This window comes from Babylonia areolata, chromosome 6 (genome assembly GCF_041734735.1).
Source record: "Babylonia areolata isolate BAREFJ2019XMU chromosome 6, ASM4173473v1, whole genome shotgun sequence".
Classification (NCBI taxonomy): domain Eukaryota; kingdom Metazoa; phylum Mollusca; class Gastropoda; order Neogastropoda; family Buccinidae; genus Babylonia; species Babylonia areolata.
In genome coordinates this window covers 51,591,812-51,613,908 of record NC_134881.1, presented here as the reverse complement: position 1 = coordinate 51,613,908, position 22,097 = coordinate 51,591,812, and the positions used below count along the sequence as shown (strand labels likewise).

The 22,097-nt window shown below is 38.7% G+C and overlaps 2 protein-coding genes across 12 annotated transcripts in view; one reads left to right on the top strand and one right to left on the bottom strand.

The window, feature by feature from the left end:
- Window positions 1-288: 288 nt before the first annotated feature.
- LOC143283135 (superoxide dismutase [Mn], mitochondrial-like) lies at window positions 289-11,557 on the bottom strand. The gene is made up of 4 exons (XM_076589277.1): window positions 11,486-11,557; window positions 3,517-3,713; window positions 1,442-1,738; window positions 289-978 (listed from the first exon to the last, which is right to left on the bottom strand). The coding sequence occupies exons 1-4, from the start codon at window positions 11,545-11,547 to the stop codon at window positions 827-829; spliced, it is 708 nt and encodes a 235-aa protein (XP_076445392.1). The 5' UTR covers window positions 11,548-11,557; the 3' UTR covers window positions 289-826.
- A 179-nt stretch (window positions 11,558-11,736) lies between these two features.
- Window positions 11,737-22,097, top strand: part of LOC143283134 (pre-mRNA-splicing regulator WTAP-like) — a 50,844-nt gene continuing 40,483 nt past the window's right edge. For 10 of the 11 annotated variants that reach the window (XR_013055354.1, XR_013055353.1, XR_013055352.1 and 7 more), the window contains exons 1-5: window positions 11,737-11,869; window positions 16,733-16,768; window positions 18,166-18,221; window positions 19,032-19,096; window positions 20,503-20,624. Coding sequence is in view for 2 of the 11 variants with exons in the window: in XM_076589274.1 (XP_076445389.1) it covers window positions 16,739-16,768; window positions 18,166-18,221; window positions 19,032-19,096; window positions 20,503-20,624 (273 nt within the window). In the remaining 9 variants the exon portion in view is untranslated. Of the gene's footprint in view, window positions 11,870-15,684; window positions 15,833-16,732; window positions 16,769-18,165; window positions 18,222-19,031; window positions 19,097-20,502; window positions 20,625-22,097 lie in introns of those variants that run through there. The other variant, XM_076589276.1, reaches the window with a different exon arrangement.

The window sequence follows — 22,097 nt, the reverse complement described above, 5'->3', positions numbered from 1 at the left end:
TCTCCATGTTGAAAGAACTGAATACAGAAAGCGCTCCTGGAATCAGTTACGCTGTAATGGTCCGATTCATAAAATTCATATATCAACACACCTCTTAATTTTGCTTCTTTGACTGTCCCTTTCAAAAGTCTTGATAGCAAAAGAAAAAAAAAGTTTACCTCTTGCATGCATGTGTTCATGTATTATTTCTGTTTCCAGGTAACGAGTACACACTCATACAGATGTTCTGAGACTGTTAAAATCTTGTTTGTCATATTGCTTTGTTTATAAATGTATGTATGGTATGCATTTATGTATGTATGTATTCTGTGTGTGTGTGTGTGTGTGTGTGTGTGTATGTGTGCATGTGTGTGAGTGTGTGAATGAGTATGCTTCCATACTTACCTAACTAATGCAAACAGAAAAAAAAATTGCTCAACAAAAGCTTGCCAATATTCTTCACAAGCCATTTCCATCAACAAACTACATATCAATAATAAAAAAAACAAAAACATTTTAAATCTGAAGAGAAATAAAGAACAGACAGACAAAATCAAAACAAAAAAAGGGAAGAAAAACAAACTCATTCAATAACACTATCCTCAAATAGTGTCGAAAGATCAGACAGTTCTCTTGACAAATCTGCTTTGTCACCAAAATAATTTCAACAGAGTGAAGAAAAATAATGAACTGACTCATGAAAATAATGGTGCTATATCACGCAAAAGCACACAAGAAAAGAAAAAAAAAAGGCTGTTATTTCAAGAGCAACTCATCCAGTTTCACTTCTTGCTTATATCAACATACCTTTACTTTTATTTTTTACATGTCTCACACAATCGAAAGCTCAGTTTTGCATTTTTGCATCAGCAAACCGCTGAGCAACATTGTTCCAGTTGACAATATTAAAGATAGCGTTGACATAATCAGGCCTGACGTTCTTGTACTGAAGATAGTAGGCATGTTCCCAGACATCAATTCCAAACAAAGGAACCAGACCTGCAAGCAAAGCAGAATGCAGCTTCTGTTTACATTCATCCCATCATTTACATAGCTTTCATTTTCAGACTCTGCAACACACTCACCTATATGCACCCAGTATTTTATCTAATCAAGACAAAAATGGGTGAGAATGATTAACAAATTTTGTGTGCCATGTGTGCTATTCTGTTAAAGACATTTTGCAACAATATTACAGAACAATATAACATGACATTAATGTTTGTGAAAAAAACAAGCATTTCTTCATACAGAGTGAGAGTGTGATGTGCATGCTTGCATGTACCCGAGCATGCATACATGTGCATGTGAGGCTTGCGCTGTTCATTAAAAAAATATGCGCAGCCTTCAAGAGCAAGAAAACCACCCAAGATTTTTACCCACATCTCAAAACTGTTCCCAGAGATGAGACAGAAGATGAAATCACCCATTCCCCACCCCTCTACCCCCCCACCGCACTCACCTGTGGTAGCTTGCAAAGGATCCTGGTTGGCACAGGCGGCGATTCGCAGCCGGCCGGACTGAGGGTTGTAGCCCAGCCAGCCCCAGCCAGATCCCTGCACTGCCACTGTGGAGGTGACCAGCTCCTTCTTCATGTTCTCAAAGGAGCCGTAGTCCTGGCGGATCTGCGCCAACAGGTCGCCCGTCGGCTCCCCACCCCCCTGAGGGGCAAGCACCTCCCAGAAAATGCTGTGGTTGATGTGCCCGCCCCCGTTGAACTTCAGTGCCGGCTGCAGGGAAATCACTGTCTGGATGTCCTCTGGAAGAAAGCACCCACCACAGTCAACTGAGATTATGTACACAAGCTGTATTATAATATTCTTTTTTGTTACAACAGATTTCTGTGTGAAATTCGGGCTGCTCTCCCCACGCTCGTCATCGCAAGCATGTACGCTTCGCTGCCACAATGACGAGATCACTCGTCATCGAAATATTCTGACTTTTCCCTTGTTTGCATTCAGTTCGTTGACAAAAATACCGGTAGCTTTAGCTTGGGGAATCTTTCTAGATTCTATTCATAGCTAGAAACACCATCTACGTCATGAGGCAGTCCTTTATTTGAACATTTTGGTTGGGTTACTGTAGCAGTGTTTGCCTGGCTCCTTTCCTTGCTCGCTCAACAAAATGTCGGACTGACGCCGTGCTCAAGACATGCGATTGTGGGGAAATAAATCAACCAAGATTACTTTCTTTAGCTGATGCTCAGAAAGAATTGAAGCGTAAATTTGAAGACAATGATGAACGTTTATAGGACGATTTGATAGAAAATAAAGGGAGCAATCAAGAGAGTGGCCAAGATATGACTACCAGTGAGTGATGCCAGCTGTACAGCTGTAGTAGACAACAGGAAGTGACCAAATTATTAACAGGACACAGTGTGAGCGATTTTCTTGGCTGTCAGCCAACATGATCTGATGAGAACTGGATAAAGTGACCATGTGAGAGGGGTGAAGAAGAAGGGCTGGAGACTGAAGGGGCATGGCCTCACATCCATATTATCACTTGGAGAAGTCACAATGCACTGTGTATCTATCTCTTTAAAAAAATATATATTGTGGTGCTGATATCCATTTGTCCAGAAAATATTATATTTTAGTGCAAATTACCTGACTAATGTTTGTAATGAACAAGTTGAAAATCTGACCAAACCCCCCCCCCCACTGATTTCAAAACAACAGCATGTCACTAAAATACATATAAAATGGGAAAACATCATGTGTTTTGTATTCTTTATTCATTTACCTTTCAGAAAATATATACTTTTATGGGTCTTTCTCTGATAACAAAGAGCACAGAATTTTTTAAAAATTTATACCTGTTTTTTGTGAAAAACCCTGGCAAATACAACAGATTTCACTTAAATTTTATTTTCCTGGCAGCGAAAGGGTTAATGTCAAATCTCTAAATCTAATATCCTAAGTGCTCTCATCCGATCTGAGGGATAATCATGACTGCCTCCATTTCTTATTCATATCAAAATATTTTGAGGTGAACATATGCTCAGTTTGTATGTGTTTATGACTGCATAATTATGTGTCCATGTTTGCACATATACATGCATGTCTGTGAGCACACTTTGATAATCAATGTTTGTGCAGTATTAAAAAAAGGTATAATCAGGAGTTCAAGTTTATTTATTCACAATTAATTACATACTTGGCAGGTGCCATAGGAAAATGGCTAGAACAAAGGACTTTTGAACTGAGTGTCCTGGGTTCAAATCCAGGCATCTGAGCCTGTTGGGATAATAGTTATTTTTCTGATTTCCCAGGCCAACAATTGTGCAAACCTGCTGGTGCCTTGATCCCCTTCATATGTGTATCACATGGACTGAAGATTATAAATATGCAAGTTAAAAGAACCTGTAATCCATGTCAGTGTTCGGTGAGCAACAGAAACATGAACGTATCCAGCAAGCACACCCCCCAAAACAGTACTGCAACTAACATGGCTGGAAATAAAGAAGCCAAGCACACCTTAAACATTAACGAACATGAGTGCCAGCTCGTGAGCACAAAAGAAGAATATCACAAATACTTTTCTGCACGGCCTCTGCCAGTTTTTCTTCAGCAACGTTGAGGTTGTTGACATAGGTGGCATGATGCTTCTGATGATGAAGCTTCATGATGTCAGCTGAAATGTATGGCTCCAGGGCATTGTAGTCGTAGGGAAGATCAGGCAAGGTATGTTTCAGCTGAACAGCCAAGGGTGCAGCAACACCCGGCTTCAGGAAACTGCAAGAAAATGTATGCAAATCTTTTATAATCGCAAGAATGTCAAACTGTTTTCAAGCTGGAATGCTATTTTCTTGCATTACCCCCTCCATTCAGATCATCACATGGGCAAAAGATGGAGAAGGATGCAGGAGGTAGTTTTTCAAGGATCGAGGCATCACTGCTTTCAGACAATTCCATATATGTTACACATCTGCTAAGCATATGCCTGAACAACCCAATACGCTTAGACAGGCCTTGAGTGCATGCATATTTGTGTACCTATCAAAGTGGATTTCTTCTGCTCAATTTTGCCAGAGGAGAACACTCTTGTTGCCATGGGTTCTTTTTCAGTACGCCAAGTGTGTGCTGCACACAGGGCCTTGGAATATCGTCTCATCCTAATGACTGGATGCTCAGTTTGATTTTCCAGTCAAACTTGGGAGAAAAAGCAAGAGCGGGATTCCAACCCAGACCCTCACAGACTCTCTGTATTGGCAGATAAGACTCTTAACCATTCTGCCACTTTCTTCCCAAAGGTGATCCCGTGAGGGTCTGGGTTTGAATCCAAACTCTTGCCCTTTCTCCCATGTTTGACTGGAAAATCAAGCCTCTGGTCACTTGGATGAGACAATGAACTGAGGTCCCATGTGGAGCATACAGTTGGTGCACTAAGAACCTATGGCAATGCGAATGTTGTCCTCTGGCAAAATTCTGTAGAAGAAATCCTCTCAGACAGGTACACAAATACACATGCATGCACTCAAGGCCCGACTAGGCGCACTGGGTTATGCTGCTGGTTAGGCATCTGCCTGGCAGATGTGGTGTAGGACAACATAGCTACTGTATACTGTTGCAGGTTGAATCACTCTTATGACGGGTGCAGTAGGCGAGTGGTTAAAGCGTTGGACTTTCAATCTGAGGGTCCCCAGTTCGAATCTTGGTAACTCTGTGTGGTGGGTGAAGGGTGAAGATTTTTCCGATCTCCCAAGTCAACATATGTTCAGATCTGCTTGTGCCTGAACCCCCTTCGTGTGTATACACAAGGCAGAAGATCAAATATACATGTTAAAGATCCTTTAATCCATGTCAGCGATCGGTGGTTATGGAAACAAGAACATACTGAACAGACTGCCTTCATGGCCGGGTTACATGCACGTAAAAGCCCACTCGTGTAAATACGAGCGAACGTGGCAGTTGCAGCCCTCAAACGAAGAAGAAGAAGAGAATCACTCTCACTCACATGCTCATAGATTGCATTTTCCTACCCATGGGGTAATGTCCAATGTTGCCTGAAAAACCACCACCACAGCCCCTTTTAGTCTGATAACGACATCATACACTTTCCTGCAATTCCAATTTTGGCAGCTGTACAGGAAAGCGAGCACATCGTTTTCAGGTTAGCATGGGATTATGACGGTGGTTTTTCAGGCAATTTCTCCACAATTTACCTACTCAGAGTCGATGACAAAGGTCAAATAATTGTTATTTATGTTCTTCTTCTTCGTTGTCTTCTTCTTTGTTGTAAACCAAATCCTTATGCAGACTGGACCTGATGAAAACTTGACAATAGATGATCTAAACGAAGCAATAGCTAAATGCAAGAAAGAACCGGCTCCTCGGCCAGACAGTTCGCTACTCGGACAGCAAGAAGCTATCGGAAGAAGACAGAAGCAAACTTTTCAATCTGTATCATAACAGTTTCCACAACGGACATGTGCCGGAGGACTGGGCACACAGCTTCTTAAAACCCATACCAAAACCAGGAAAGGACCATCATCAGGTAAGCGGCTACCGAATCCTAACCATGCAAAACATTGCTAGAAAGCTCATGGAATGCATGATAGCCAGGAAACTTGCAAGGGATCTTGAACACAGGCACATTTTCCCTAAAATCAAGGTGGTTACAGAACAGGTCAAGTCTACATGGGAAAATGCCGCTGCTTTCGCATATGAGGGAAAAGAAGGATTTTTAAAGAAAAAACACTAGCAGTAGCAATCAACCTTGAAGATGCCTACAATAAAGTCCAGTTTGCACACCTCATGGAGCTGATACTAAGGTATGGAGTAAGTCTGACACTGACAAGATGGATAACAGCAGCGCTTCAGGAAAGAACCGTCGTCCTATGCCTCGGAGATTGGATGTCTGCACCTTCTAAACTATCCATGGGACTGCCACAAGGGTCTCCGCTCTCTCCAGTCCTCTACAACATCTACACGAAAGGCCTTGCAGACTTAAACAACAATGGACTAGCTCGGGCGCTTGAGATGGAGAGCAAGGCAGTCCTTTTAACAATCTTCAACTCCAGCTGGAAGATAGGATCAGTCCCACAGTGTTGGAGAGAAGCAGACATGATCCCCATTCACAAAAAGGGAAAGGACAAGTTGAAGGCTGACAGCTACAGACCAATCAGCCTTACAAGCTGCTTAGGAAAGCTGATGGAGAGACTTGTCAACACTAGGCTTGTCTGGCACCTTGAGGAGTATCAGCTGCTGAGTCCTGAACAGGCAGGCTTCCGCCAACACAGATCAACAGAAGACCAGATCACATTCATCACTCAGAGCATTGAGGACGCATTCCAAGGAAAGAAGATTGACATGGAGAAGGTGTTCAACAAAGTCTGGAAGGACGGACTCAGGCTCAAACTACGGTGATGTGGTGTGTCTGGGAGGATGTACACCTCGGATCAGCCAATACCTACACAACCGCCAAGCCCAAGTCAAGATTCAGGGCCAGAAGAGCAAGAAGAAGGTGCTCTGACAGGGAGTACCACAAGGAGGAGTCCTTTCGCCAACACTGTTCCTCATCTTCATAGATGACATCATCAGAGAACTGCCAAGAGGGGTCAGAGGAGCGATCTACGCAGATGACCTGGTACTCTGGTGCTCTGAAGAGTACACCACTACAGCGCAGGTATGCCTCCAGACTGCGCTCAACAAGATCAGCAACTGGACCAAGGAATGGCTTGTCTCTGTCAACTCAAGCAAAACAGCCTACACAGTCTTCAGCCTATCCAGCAAGAAGCAAGAGGCGAAACTGACACTGAACAACCAAAGGCTTGCAGAGGAACCCACACCTACCTACCTGGGAGTGACCTTTGACCGCAGGCTCACTTGGAAACAGCAGATCACCAGATGCTGTAGCAGGGCCAAGCTGAGACTGGTGATCATGAAGAAACTTTCAGGGACAGACTGGGGTGCTGATGAACGTATCCTAAAGAGACTCTATATGGGGAGAGTCCGACCTGTAGTTGAGTACGGGACATCAGCATGGGCATCAGCTGCAAAGTCTAACCTTGACCATTTCAACAAGATACAGAACCAAGCTCAGCCTGTCATAACTGGCGCCATGAGATCCACCCCAATCTTGAAGATGGAGGAGACCACTGGGCTATAGTCATTGGAGGACAGAAGGGACACAAAGATCCTCATCCAGGCAGCAAAATTCAAACGCCTTGAAAACCATCCAATGAACAACAGAATGAGCAGACCCACCAAGAGGCAGCTCCATCCACCAGTCAAGACGCCTTGAAAGACAAACCCCAGTCTTGATGGAACACGAAGCAAAGCCTATCCTGGCAAATGTCACCCACCCATCTTGGAAGAGGCAGGTGTTCCCAACAGTCGTCACCAGCATTCCCGGAGTAGAGAAGAGAGAAACACAGTCAGACATCCAAAGGAAGGCCCTGGCCATGGAGTACATCTGCAACCAGTACCCCCAGGAAGACTGGAGCCATGTCTTTACAGATGGCTCCACCACAGAAGCAACGAGGGAAGGTAGAGCTGGAATCTTCCTCTGATACAAAGACGGAGATGAAGAAATTGCAATCCCAACAGGAAAATACTCCACCAACTTCCGAGCTGAAAAATACTCCACCAACTTCCGAGCTGAGCCAGAAGCCCTCTGTGAGGCTGCCACAACAGTCTCGCAGAACTCCACAAGAACAACAGGGCAGGTGGTGGCGTTCTCAGACGCTCTCTCCGTGCTCCAAGCCCTCAAGAACTCCCTCTGCAAAGAACAGAACCATCTCACTTCAGCCCTTGTTGCCCCTGAGTGCCAGAGTGGAGAAAGTGGTGATACAATGGGTACCAGCACACTGTGGCATCAGAGGCAACGAAAAAGTGGACATTCTGGCAAAAGACGGTGCACAGAAAGAACAGGCCAACAAACTGGTGTCATACGATGAAATCAAGACAATCATCAAGGCACAGCAAGAAATAAAGTGGCGCCTCCAGCACCCCAAATATAACCCAGAAGACAGATACCATTTGCTGGAACGATGGGAACAGGTCAAGATCTTCCGCCTGAGGACTGGACACAACCGCCTGCTCCACCACATGCACACAGGCATTGGACAGAGTGGAGAGTGCCCTTGTGGTGAGGGACCAATGACAACCGACCACATCTTTCAAGACAGTAGGACGCATGCAGCATCCAGGAGGAAGTACTGGCCAACACCAACAGCAGTGGAAGCCAAACTGTACGGCACCCTGGAGGAGCTGTGACGGATGGCAGCCTTCATCGAGGACACCAGGCTGCTCATCTACTAGGAGGCGAACGAGGAAGAAGAAGAAGCAGCTCAGGCGCTTACTCTTGCGGATGATGGCCTGGTCTTCAAAACTTTGAAAGATACTCAAGAAAGAACTGAAGCCGTCCAGAAACAACTGAACAATATCGCTCAATGGTGCAAGGACACAGGATCTTCCATCAATCCAGCAAAAGCTCAAACATTGCTGTGCACCCTCAACAACAGAACTGCGAGCAGTTATTTTTGACTCACTTGTGTAAACAAAGTGAGTCTATGTTTTAACCCGGTGTTCGGTTGTCTCTGTGTGTGTGTGTGTGTGTGTGTGTCTGTGTGTCCGTGGTAAACTGTAACATTGACATTTTCTCACAAATACTTTGTCAGTTGACACCAAATTAGGCATAAAATAGGAAAAATTCAGTTCTTTCCAGTCATCTTGTTTAAAACAATATTGCACCTCTGGGATGGGCACAAAAAAAGAAAGAAAAAAAGAAAAAAAAAAAAAAAAAAGAAGCCTAATTATATGCAAACTGTATTTACTGTTATATTTATATTTTTTGTATTCTCTACACTTGGCACTTTGATCTGATATTCTGATCCAACAACAAGAGCAGTCATTATTATCATTTTTTGTTCAAACAGGAACTTCTTTTGCTAAGCATGGAAGTTTTATATATTTTGCAAACGTTTTGGTGCAGATAGTAAAAAAGGGAAATTACTCTGTAATTAATGCTAGGGGACTTAATTTGCTTTAAACTGATCTTTCTCATCTTAAACATTACATTTTTAAATTATACTCAATACATAAAAAGCTTGGAATTTTTTTTTTTTAAGTGTATCACAAGTGAGTCTTGAAGGCCTTGCCTCTCTTGCATTGTTATTTTATTGTTTTAATTATTTTTTTCTCAAGGCCTGACTAAGCGCGTTGTGTTATGATGCCGGTCTGGCATCTGCTTGGCAGATGTGGTGTACCATATATCATATGGATTTGACCGAATGCAGTGACGCCTCCTTGAGCTACTGATACTGATACTGTTCCTCCTTATCTAACATCACCATGAAAAGACGTAACATTAAATATTTTATACAAATTTTGGATTTAGTTCTTTTTGCGAATGGTTGGAAGTTTTGAGCCGTGGACGAGGCACCGATATCATTAATCACAGAAATGTTTGGCTATAGGCTAAAAGCCTTTTGCCCTCATAATCAGTGTCCATTTATGTGCTTTTGGATCACTTGTTGTGAACAGACCCTTGCTTAAATCAGGCATAGTGTATACTACATTTATCTACAGCTCAATAAAGATTTAACTGTGGAAAATACATGGTCCTTAAACTTTTTGTCAATGTGATTTTTGAAGGCGTTTACCGATGGTGCATTGATGGTGTCATAGGAAAGGTTATTCCACAGATTTATGATATGGTTAGTAAAAAAACTTGCAGAACTGGTTAGTTACGAAATTAGTTTTGTTTATTTTGAAGTTGTGTCTTCGAGTTTTATCGTAGTTAGCCATAATAAACAAGGAAGAGGTGGTGCAAGGATCATAAATATTGTGCATGATCTTGTATACTTCAATGAGATCACCTCTTAATCTTCTAAACTCTAGGCTAGGCATATTAAAAAGAGCCAGGCGCTCCTCATAACTAAGATCTCGAGTACTATTAGATACAGGTACAGGTACAGGATTTGGGACTTTTTGAAAAGCCTTTTTGGCTTTTCAACGCCCCTTCTTAATATAGAAATAGTTTAGGGTTGCGTACATGCGTATGAAATTTTTTAAATGTTCATTCATCAAAATCGAATGGTTTTATTAATGATTTAGAGTCACTGTTTAGAAGATTCTTGAACTGGTCAATAGTTATACCTGTTTTTGTTGAATTATTCAGTGCATTCCATCCTTTAACTGCTCTAAAGCTAAAAGAAAACTTACGAATATTTGTTCTGCAAAATTTTGTGAAAAGGTTAGTATTTGAACCTCTGGTAACATGGAGTTTGTTAGTAGAAAAGAAGGTGCAGGGGTCAGTGTCAACCATTTTATTAATTATCTTGAATACTTGTATCATGTCTCCTCTATATCTTCTGTATTTTTGTGAATGCAAGTTTAGTTGTCTCAAACGGTTTTGGCAGTCCGAATCTCTTAACTCTGGTACCATTTTAGTTGCTCTCTTTTGCACCTGTTCAACTGCTTTAGACTGTCTTATTAGTCTGGGATACCAAATTATATTACCATATTCCAAAATTGGCCGAACAATTGTTTTATCGAGGTTGACAAAAATGTTTTATCCATAAATGTAAATGTTCTCTTAATAATACCCAATACTTTATTAGCTTTATTTATCACAGCCTGAATGTGGCCATCAAAAGAAAAATTTTCATCAAATATTACTCCCAGGTCTTTTTCTTCATTGCATTCTGAAATAACATTAGTATTTGTGCCATCAATTTTCATTATATAATTCTTTTTTGGATTATTCTTTCCTAAGTGTAGTACTTTACATTTAAATACATTAAAATATAGATTCCACATGTTTGACCAATTTTGTAGGTTGTTTAGATCATTTTGCATTTGAAGGAATTTTGGGTTTTATCATAAATTTTAGTTTCATCGGCAAATATTTTGCACCAACTACTAACATAGTCTGGGAGGTCATTTATAAATATTGTGAATAAAGTTGGCCCTAAAATACTACCTTCAGGAATTCCGCTCAATACTTGCACATCTGGTGAGAAACTATTTCCAACCCTTACCTTCTGACTTCTCCCTACCAAGAAAGCCTTTATCCATTTCATGATATTGCCATTTATCCCATAAGCCTCTAACTTTGATAATAACCTATAATGTGTGGTACAGAGTGGAAAGCGGAAAGCTTTTTTAAAGTCTAAATATATATCTACAGATTCCTTCTCTTCTATTAACTGAGTTATTCAGTTATACACTTGGTAAATCGGGGTTGAATGATATGGATTCGGAATATCCTCTGGTTTATCCTCCGTGTGTATGCGCACAGGAATTATTACAGCCCATGACCTCGACCAGGACAATCAAAATTAACCCTATTTTTAGATCAGTGCAACCAGACGCAATGCCGTGTGTGAAGAACATGAGACTGGTTTGTGAGCTTTTGAGAACGACATCTTCAAAGCAGGATTGAATTCGGTTGACATACATCATACAAGTATAAATGAGGAAAACAGAATAAAATGATTTGTTGCACACGCCGTTTTTTCTCATGTCACTGAAACGAAACTTAAATAACTTGCACAAACCTTCTTCCAGCGTTTCTAGCAGCAGACAGCATTTTCACACAGAATGGAGAGGTGAAGGTCATACAGGTTGACTCAATCTCGAAGCCCGTGATTGTTTATTTGAATTTCCGTTTGTATGTTTACATTTTATTCACGACAATCGCTGCATTTTATCATTTTACTTTGAACATATTCAAGTGGTAATTAGTAAGAAACATGCTCTAAACATAAAAGTAACGAAAAACGAGCAAGCATCTAATTTGCATATTTGTATCACATGGCGGTGTTCCCTGCGTAACGGAGGGTTGTTCCATCTCAAAGTGAAGCGGTCATTGTATATTCCTCATTTTTTTTAAGCGAGCAGTTTTGCTTATTGCAACATCTTTTAACATTGTACATTTGTAGGTAAGTGTATGGTGTTATTACTACCTTTAAAACTAGAAATTAAAGCAGGAAGTAAGAAACCGCCATCTTTCATTCGGAATAATAGCTAGACTGGATTGGGCTGTGGTCATGCGATTACTAAATCACTGATATTTATATCATATTGTTTCGAATCCTTGATTTTCTTTCAGTGAAGATTTTCAGGTCAACACGGTGAAATAAAAGTATGCAGAGGGGAAATGGCTTGTATGTGTTTCAACAAGATGTATAGAATGGAATATTAGAAATAGAGTTCTGGTTCTGATTTCTTTTTCATATTTATTATTTGCCATGTGCAGAATGTGATCTAACTATCAAATGTCAGCCTTTTTCACTATTTTCCCAGGTTTTTGTTTCCTGGGTGTGATTATTTTTATTTTTGGTTTTTTCTTTGTGACGGCACCTGAAAAGACCGTCTCTTCTTGATTCAGAAACCATGGAAGGGAAGTAACACACGACTGTGGAGAAAAGGGACCAAAGGGACATAATGAAAGGAAGTTGAAGGGTCATTGTGTGCAGCTTCCTTTCTGGATTAAAAAGCCCGTGCATTGAAGGTCTTGCAGCTAATAATTATCTGTTACTGTTTATAATTTGAGGCTTCAGCATTCACAATGTTTGCTGTTAAAATTTGCCCTTGATAAATGACTTTTTTCCTATTAATGAGCAAGCCTGTTTCACCACCTTGAAACTGAAACTGAAACAAAGTCAATAAGCCAACTGGAACTCCTAAGAAATCATAGAACTGTTGAAACATGCTTTTTCAGCACTGCTGTGTTTATCTCAACATTAATGATTCTCATGAACTATCATCTTGGATCACAGTCACTGAGTCAGACTCAAAATCTGTAAAATACTGATACTGTGATAGTTTTTGGTTAGTGGAAAGCCTGATTGTATATATTTGACTGAGTATTATTGTATATATTTGACTGAGTATTATATTAATAATGATAATAATGTACATTTATATATCTAAGAGCTCAGGGTGCTTTACATGAAAGAAAAATATTACAAGTTACATAAAACATTCATGACCACTCTCTCAACCCCCACCACCATCACCCCTCCCTGCCCCCCCCCACCTCCCCCCCATACACACTCTCCCTTTCCCACTCTACATACATCCAAAGTGAGCTGACATGGGTGGTTACACTGGTGTTGGAGAACAAGGAAGCCGAGAGTGCTCATAGATAGGTTTTAAAAAGATGAGTTTTTAGTGATGAGCGAAAAGCAGAAATATAATCAGATGCACAGATATGATGAGGCTTGTTCCAGATGTGAGGAGCAGCAAAGAAGAAAGAACATTCACTATAGGTTCTTGTGTTGACACGAAGTTTCAAAAGGTAACAGTCAAGAAGAGCAGAGATATCTTGCGAGAGTGTAAACACTGAAGGTCAGAAAGATATGTAGGTTCTGCGGAGTTGAAAGCAGAATAGCAGAGACATGCAACTTTGTATTTAATTCTCGCTTCAATGGGCAGCCAATGTAGAGTGCGGAGGTGAGGAGAAATGTGATCAGTACGTGGGACTTTGAGTCAGACAGGCAGCATTGTTTTGAAGTTTTTGAATTCGCTGAATAATATTATGTGGACAGCCTACGAGAATAGAATTACAGTTGTCGATTCATGACAGCACAAAAGCAGAAATAAGAGTTTTAGTAGCTTCAACAGAAAGGTACTGACGGATAGAGTTGATGCGTCAAAGTTCACAATTGACTAAGCGTATCAGATTTACTACATGAGCATGCGTGCTAAGGTTTGAGTCAAAAACGACTCCAAGGTTCCTTGCTGATTTAGAAAACTGAACTGTGGCATCACCAACCACAATAGAGGCAGGAAAAGAAGTAGATGTGGACATTCTTGCAGAGGAAATAATCATAGCTTCTGTTTTGTCATCATTTAACTTTAGTTTGTTGAATGTCATCTAGGATTTAAGATATTATGTGTGTGTCAGAAAGAGCTTTTGTTTTAACATGTGTGCTTACATTACATATGTGCATGTATGTAAAAGAATTGTGTTGACTTGGTCCATTTGAATATTTTGATACCTTTTTTGTGTGATCCAGATACTACTGATTTTTTTTTAATTTATTTATTTTTTTAATGCAGTGTGTTTGTAGCATGTTTTTCTACACAGCGTTTGGGAATATTGGGATGCATTTTATTATCTTCAGAATATTAAATGGCAGATCAAATGTTGGAGAAACAATGTTGTTTTGACTTTGTGCTTTTCACTGAACTCATGAAATAGGAGAAAATTCTGTTGATCATTTTGTGAGGTGCAGAAAGAGAAAAGAACACTGTAGTTTTGAACCCAGTGCCTGAGCATTGCTAGGGTGTCAAAATTTGTTGCATGAAAACAGTTTCAGCTTTCCAGCATATGCAGGCAAAGGGAACTAACTGCTACAGTATTTACGACTGTGTTCACATGTGTCAGTTTTAAGGGAAAAGGGTCAATACCAGTATATCTTTTGAGTTTTTCCACATCAAAATGGCAGGGAAGCCTGTTGAGGCTGTACGTTCCCCAGGGTTGAATGGGTTAAATAATTAACATGATATTATATATAATTTTTGTATGTTCTAAAAAGATTTTAACATGTTTTGACTTCATTTTCCAGTTTTCAAGAAATTAAATTTTCTCTTAGTAATTCCTGTGGTCATTAATCATTTACAAATCTTGTTTATGTTTATGAGCTTATTACTATTAGTTTTGTTAACCTTTTTGAGTTCAGTAGATTCTGTTGTCTTCACTACGCTCTGAGTCTTAAATTCTAATCACGTTTATCACAATATCAGTTATTATTTATGACTTTGGAAATTTGGTCTAGGTTCTGAACCAGTGATCCCTAAATTACAAACATAAAATCAACAATACATTCTTTTTGGGAAAATGAATGCATTAAAGTGATGAGGTGAAACTTCCTTTTTTGGGGGAATTTGTGGGTATATTTCTTCTATCACTTAATTACCTTGAGTGTAAGCTAGCTGAGTATTTTCTCTGTTATTTGTCGTCCCCAGAAGATAGATTGAAAAACCTCTTTGTAGTTTGTTTCACAACTTAGTTACACACACACACGACACACACTGTCACAGAGTTTGTATGGCTTATAACTGAATATCATTAGAATAGAAAGGTGTGGTAGGTCTGACCATAAATGTTTTCTAAAATAGGTGTTTTCAGACCAGTTATGAAGAATTGAAGTGAGGGAGAGTGGCGGAGATAATGAGGTAAACTGTTCCAGTCATCACCAGAGACGTCTGATTATTAACTGAAGGTCCCTATTGCTGCACAGATAACATGGACATGATCAATAAATCAGTTTTTGTGATATCCTGCTTCTCAATATATATTATTATTTCTTTCTTCTTTTTGTTTCTATAGCAGAACAGTTCCAGCAAAGAAAATATAAAACAGTTAAAAAAGAAAACACACACATATGCACATGCACACACACACACACACACACACACACACACACACACACACACACACACACACACAGGGAAACAAAACAAAAACAAAACGATCAACAACAACAAAAAGGAATGAAATCAAAGTGAAACAGAAAGTAGGCTTTCCTTGAAGTGTATGTATCCTGCAGCAAAAGCTAGTTCTTTCTAAATCTCTTACAAAAGTAGGAGTCAAACAACAAAAAATAAGCCAGTTATTATTTAGCAACAAATGAGTTGCTTAAACTCTAGGTTTAAGTCTTTAACCAACTGTAACCACAAAAATTTAGCTGAGGTTACCATTCTAAGCAAAACAGGAAGTAAAAAGATTGACATAGCAGGAAGTAAGATACCAAGAAACTGCCACCTCAAAGTCATATGATGTGGTGTCATAATGATGTGGTGTAATAACGTATTTTTACAAGGTTTATCTTCATAATCATTTGGATAAATAGTTTTAAAACAACACTGATCACAGCAAATGAGCTACTATTGATGTGAGTAGCAGGTGGCAAATGATTGTGGTTCAAGAACGAGAAAATTGATTTTGTTTGGTGAAGACTATCTTTAACATTTTATCAACAAGAAAATCTTTGTCAAAAAATACATGCTGGTAGATAGCTTCTTGGGCAGTCTTTGTTATTAATCTAGGTAAATAGCTCTTTTAGTTGTGTTTCTTTTTGGTTGTAAACTTAAACCTTTGAAACAGCTAGTTGTAATATCAAGAATTTTAGGTTTTGTGAATTATATATATTCTTTCTTTCTATTTGATTTATTTTCCTCAATGGTCATTGTTAGTTTATTTATCATTAACGTCGTGTTTTTATTGGTTGATTAGGTAGTATTTTTTAATTATGCAGAGTACATCTTTTACGGAGAATATCTTGAACATTTTATATTATTTAGAAGGGAAATCCTATTGAAATGAAAGAAAACAAAAAGTTGTTCTTTTATAGTTCTTTGTGAAAGATGGAGTCGTCATTGTATTAAATTAAACAGAAAGTAGGCAGAGGTTTTTCCTTGAAAACTGAAAATTTTCCATTTAATGGTGGAAAGTATTCAAGTTTGTCTTATAAGTTGCTCAGTTACATTAAATGTGAAGAATATTTTTTGCTTTAATGATTTTCAGTTATTTTTTCTGGATGTGAAAAACAGATTTTTCAATTACCTGTATAGTTTGTATGTCATTTATGTATCCATAGAGATAGACTTTTGTAAATCAGATTTATTTTGAATATGGTGAAGTTATGTCTGCATATAATTTTGAAGCAAACAATAATGCATAGTTGATAGTAATAAGTAAAATCTATATTTATTTTCGTTTTAGTAGTTTGTCAGATATATTATATGTACTGCAGCTTAATTTTGTTTTGTTGATTGGTATTGATTTGTTTCAGGATCAAATGTCTGAAGGGCCACCATCACCAAAGAGGGTAAGTCAAATATCTTAGTATTGACATTTTATTTTGTTCTGGATTTTGCTGTATACTATAAGCCCTTATGCTAGTATGTATATATAATACATCTAGTTGTACAGTAAGTTTCATCATTATATTACTCACAGGTTTTTGTTTGTGTAAATCAGTGATTCGGTCATTAGATGTTTCTCCATTATGTGAAATAATGAGCAAAATGCCACACCTGACACTTCTTGAAAAATGTAAGTACTCGTCTGCTGTTAAAATTAGACCATCTTTGCCAGTGTTAGAAATGAAAATAAGATGGTGGAAAAGCTGACATTGTCATTTCTGGTTATTATTATATACCTTTTAAAGTGTGATCAACACTCTGTCTCAGTGAGTCCCATTGGGAGTGGTTGTTTAAACAACAGGTTTTCTCTGCTTTGAGAAACAGTGTGGTCAAAATAGATGTTTCCAAAAGCCATTACCATGGTATGCTAGTTGAACATTTTTATGGGATCTGTTGCATGTCATGATGATTTGGCTGTAATGAAAGAGGAAGTCGTATAATTGCTGAAAATTCTAAAATATGGTGCTTGTATATTTTTTTTATTCGTATGGTTTTGGAAATTTTTTACATTATGGTTCATGGGAATTGTCTTAATGGATTTTTGTAGAATAACTGAAACTGAAACTTTGTAGATTATGTTATGTAGCAAAGCTCTGCTGATTCTGGTGAATACATCTGTGTTGAAAATAGAAATAGTTTTCAGCACTACTTTTAGTAGGATTCCTTCTGTCTTGACCAGCTATAGGGAAAAATGCCTTGTGCATTGCTTGTGTCATGTTAGGTAGGATGCAGGAGTGTAAGTCTGTTTTCATGTGATGTTGCATCTGAACATGTGCACCTTGAGTACTGTTTGGGTTAGGGTCAGTTGCATTTCTTGACTGTCAGATTCTGATGATTGTGCCCTTACGCATGTTTTACTCACTTTAAGCAGGTTTTGAAAGAAAAAAAAGCAATTACCATTATCAAAGTGAATAATTTGTTGCTAGACATTCATTGCTTTTGTCATTTAGCTGAATCAGAATTATTATGTTGGACGAGGAGTGGAGAACGGAACAACTTATGTGATTCATATATATATGCTAAATAGTGGTAGAGACTGCATAAAATATGGATAATTGAAGATTGTGGATTTGTTATTTTGGTACATTTCAGGTGATGGTGATATTTTTAAAAGTTTTCTTGGTCTGAATCATTTAAAAGTAATCATTTGACTTAATTTATCATTTTAAGTATTAAAGAAAAGATTTTGCATCACCTGGCTTTATATAATGGCTGTACATGTTCTGCAACAGCCACAAACAGCTTGAAACAAAATCATGGAACATGTTTTTACTCTTTTTTTTTCTTTCTTTGGTTCCAGCTTCGCCTCGACATCGATGACCTTGGAAAACTGAGCAAGGAAGATTTAGTAGAAAAGTAAGGAAACTATTATGTGTCTTAACTTTGAGTGTGACTTACATTTGAATAGGAGTGTAGGTGTGTGTGATACTCTTTCTGTTAGAAATAGTTTATAATGATTTTGATTGTTTAGTGTCTGCAATCTCTGTGGCTGTTGTTTACTATCAAAGCATGCAGTAGCTCTATTGAGGCAATAATTTGTGTTCAGTAGTAATTGACAGATTTGTAAAGAGAACTCGAAAAGAAGAGAGTGATGGATTTGGATTTTGAGTTTGGCTTTTTTTTTTTTTTTTTTAGAATGAAATTGCCCCAACTCTTGACCAGCCTTGATTTCAGTCTTGAGTGAGGTTTTTAGAATGCAATTGCCCAACTCTTGACAAGCCTTGATTAAGTCTTTAAATTGAGAGACTGAGTGGAGATTGAGAGACTCCTCCAGGAGTGTGCTGAAAATAAGGCACGGATATTATTTGTGTCTACTGATCAGCCTGTTGGTTTTTTTTGTCAAGTACTAAAGCAGTATTTAGCAAATGGCAGAACAAATCATGACAGTACAAATGGTATCATGCTATCATTATTGTGAGTTATTAAATTCATTTTATAGCTTTTACTGAAGAAATGGTTTTGTGTGTGTGTGTGTGATGAAGTTGGTATTTTGATGTGTATATGTGTTTTGTTGTTAAGCAAATTCTGATAATAGAGATTGAACCTTTCTTGGTGAGGACAGCGTGGGAAAAGTGGACTGGTGATTGTTTCTTGTTTTCAATGAAGAAAAAGGAAATAAAAGCTGAATTGGTGTTTTCATTTGCATATTTTTTGTGTGTCTTAAAGGTTGAGAGAGCTGGATGAGTATGTGTCCTATCTCCAGGCAAAGCAGAGAGGATCTGTTGATAAAGGTAAGGGAAAGAAAGATACTTTCTAATGAGATGAACAAATACGCTTACTGGTTAACTTGGCATCATCAGCATCACATCTGGGAAATGTAGATTTTTAGCAAAGTTGCATTGATGGCTGTTTTATTGTATTTGTTTTGCTTTAATTTTTTATTTATGTGGTTTTCTTTTACTTATCTTTATTTATTTATTTGTAATGTTTTACAACATATATAGCAGTGCAGTAAGATATCCATGATAAGTCATGTATATTTTAAACTTCATTTTCAGTGAGGTCAGTGAGGCCTCTTTTATATGCTGGTGACTGCTGACATACATGTAACTATAAGCTCAACACACTGGTCATGCTTTGCACACTCCAGCACACATGCATGCATCCAGGCTTGTACACAGTTAAGTGATACATTAACTGCTATTTTGTCAAATAGCAATAAAGCGAGTAATGTAAATTGTGACAGACATTCTCATAATGCTGAACAGTTATTTCATTTGTCCCCTTCAGCCCCTCCACCCTCTCCCTGTTTCCTCCCAGAATGCTCTGTTCTGATCAGTTATTTACTTCTTGTGGCAGGTAGTTCCTGGCCTTTATTTAACCTTGTTCAGGGCTCTGAGTCCTATGCTTGTAGTATTATCACCCAGTAGGCATCCTTGTTTGTTGTCATTTGTGGGTGGGACTAAAAAGGCTGGAAAATAATTCTGTCTCAGTCACTTTCGTTTGTCATCAACTTTGGACACGCGCTTGAGACACTCAATTAAGGATTTTGCTGGGAGGTCATTCTGAGGTTGGACTGTTTTAATTGTTCAGTTCTGACTCAGTAAAAAGTTGAAGAGCCTAGCAAGACCATTACTATTACTTAGTATTAAAAAAAAACCTCACATACACGAGAAAACAAACAAACAGACTTGCACACAGACTTGGTTGGTTCTTTGCTCAGATCAGCCTTTTTTGTTTGTAGAAGTGGGACAGAAATTTAATGTCAGGTTGAGTGAGAGTGGGGTGTGCAAAACCACAGAATCTCTTTTACTTCTATTTGTTTTAAGGAGAAACAAAATTGTCTGAAATACAAACTTGAACACCTTTGATCAGACTGTAAAAAGTATATCATGCTTTGGAAATAGCAAATCATCTTGATTTGAGGAAATAGAAGTTCAACATAACATGTATGTTGTATTTTTACTGTTAAAATTATTGCTTATTGTTTATTTTGGTATTTTAGCATGATTTTATCATTTCATATTAATAAATGTAGCTTCTTTTTTTCTAAATCTGAAAATGAATGAGATTGTATTTTAAACTGTTTGGATATTTTCAGATGATGGTATCATTTCATATTAATAAAAGTAGCTTCTTTTTTTTTCTAAATCTGAAAATGAATGTAATTGTATTTTAAGCTGTTTGGATGTTTCAGATGATGGTGATGATAAAGAAGGAGACGACAAATCAAAGCATCCAAGTCAGGACTCTTCACGAAGAGAAAATACCCTTGTTCTTCGTTTGACCAATAAAGAACAAGAACTGCAAGACTGTATGGTGAGTTTCAAATAAGTGTAAAAAGTAGTGTTTGGGGGAGGGGGTGTGGGGGGGAGTCTGCTTTTAACACCCCCACCACAGCAGTGTGGTCACAGAAAGGGGTATTCATGGTCTGAGGAGTAAGAATTTTAAACATTCTATTTTTTTCTTTAGAAAATATTACATCTTTTTCTCTCTCTGGACCTAATACTTGGATGTTATATGTTTTAGCATCCATGAACTTAGTGAAATCTATTTGCAATTTATTGGACCTTTTTCGATAAAAAAAAAAAATCGTTTGTTTTGAGTATGATCACATGGTTACAGTGGAGTCCAGTTAACATGGATTTCTGAGGATTTCTGCTCTTGTAGCCAAAATTTGAGTTTAAAAAATTAATCATCAGGAAGTGCTTCAGAGCTGCAAGAGATGACATGTCATGTGATAAAGCTAACAAGACCAGATGATCACAGTGTGCTCTTACCTCATCCGTTTAGTAGAAGTGTTCACAGTGACACAAAGAATTGTCAGTAAAAAGCTTCTGTCAAGTTCAGGTTTCAGTGTTTACTTCTATAAACAAAAAGATAATAAAAGTTGTAAGAACTGATTAACACACACGCACGCTCTCTCTGTCTCTCTCTGTCTGTCTGTCTGTCTGTCTCTCTCTCTCTCTGTGCTCGTTCTGTGCCATGATATGGAAAGAAAACACTAATACGGTCTTTTCACTGTGGATAGAAGTTGATCAGGAGACTTGTTTGCTTGGTGCAAGTCCAGAAAAGTCAGAAGTGTGCAACGCTGTGTCCTGTCAGTGGTGTTGATTGCTTCATTGAGGTCATCATCGTGAGCAGCAAGTGATTGTTTGCTAAGGACAAACAAGGTGTGTCTACTCCATGGCTGCTCTTGCTGTGTTGACACGGGCATTTCTGCGGAACAATAGAATCCTTTTTGTCTTTTGTATTTCCCTTATTGGTGGTGGGCTAGGGGTTTCTCAGTGGCTTGCAGTCTGACTAGTTGAAGCTTTTGCAAGTTCCATCATTATCATAACTTTGCTGTTCAAATTACCATCAGAGTTGACATCAAAATCTTTACATCTGTCCCAGCTGCTTCTAATTTCCCAAACAGAGCTTGTCAGCTTAGGGGGGGTCAACTCAAAAGCATGAAGAGAGCTGATACTGAAAGCCTGCACAGGAAAAGCTGTGTCATTGTTTTTGCTGAGCTGACTGCATATTTCAGACTGTCCACCGCACTGACCGGGATTAGGAAAGGCATTTCTTTCTGGCCACTGTGCAAGAGCAATTGTTATGTGACCTGCTGCAGCAATCTTCTTCATTCGTGGGCTGCAACTCCCATGTTCACTCATGTGTACACGAGTGGGCTTTTACGTGTATGACCATTTTTACCCTGCCATGTTGGCAGTCATGCTCTGTTTTCATGGGTGTACATGCTGGGTATGTTCTTGTTTCCGTTACCCACCGAATTCTGACATGGATCACAGG

Excerpts from the sequence above, each read along its gene's own strand:
- LOC143283135 (XM_076589277.1), bottom strand. The coding sequence starts at position 11,547 with ATGACCTTCACCTCTCCATTCTGTGTGAAAATGCTGTCTGCTGCTAGA. Across the intron at positions 3,714-11,485 it reads GCTAGAAACGCTGGAAGAAG|TTTCCTGAAGCCGGGTGTTG; the intron begins GTTTGTGCAAGT and ends ATTTTCTTGCAG. Across the intron at positions 979-1,441 it reads TCCTTTGCAAGCTACCACAG|GTCTGGTTCCTTTGTTTGGA; the intron begins GTGAGTGCGGTG and ends CTTTGCTTGCAG.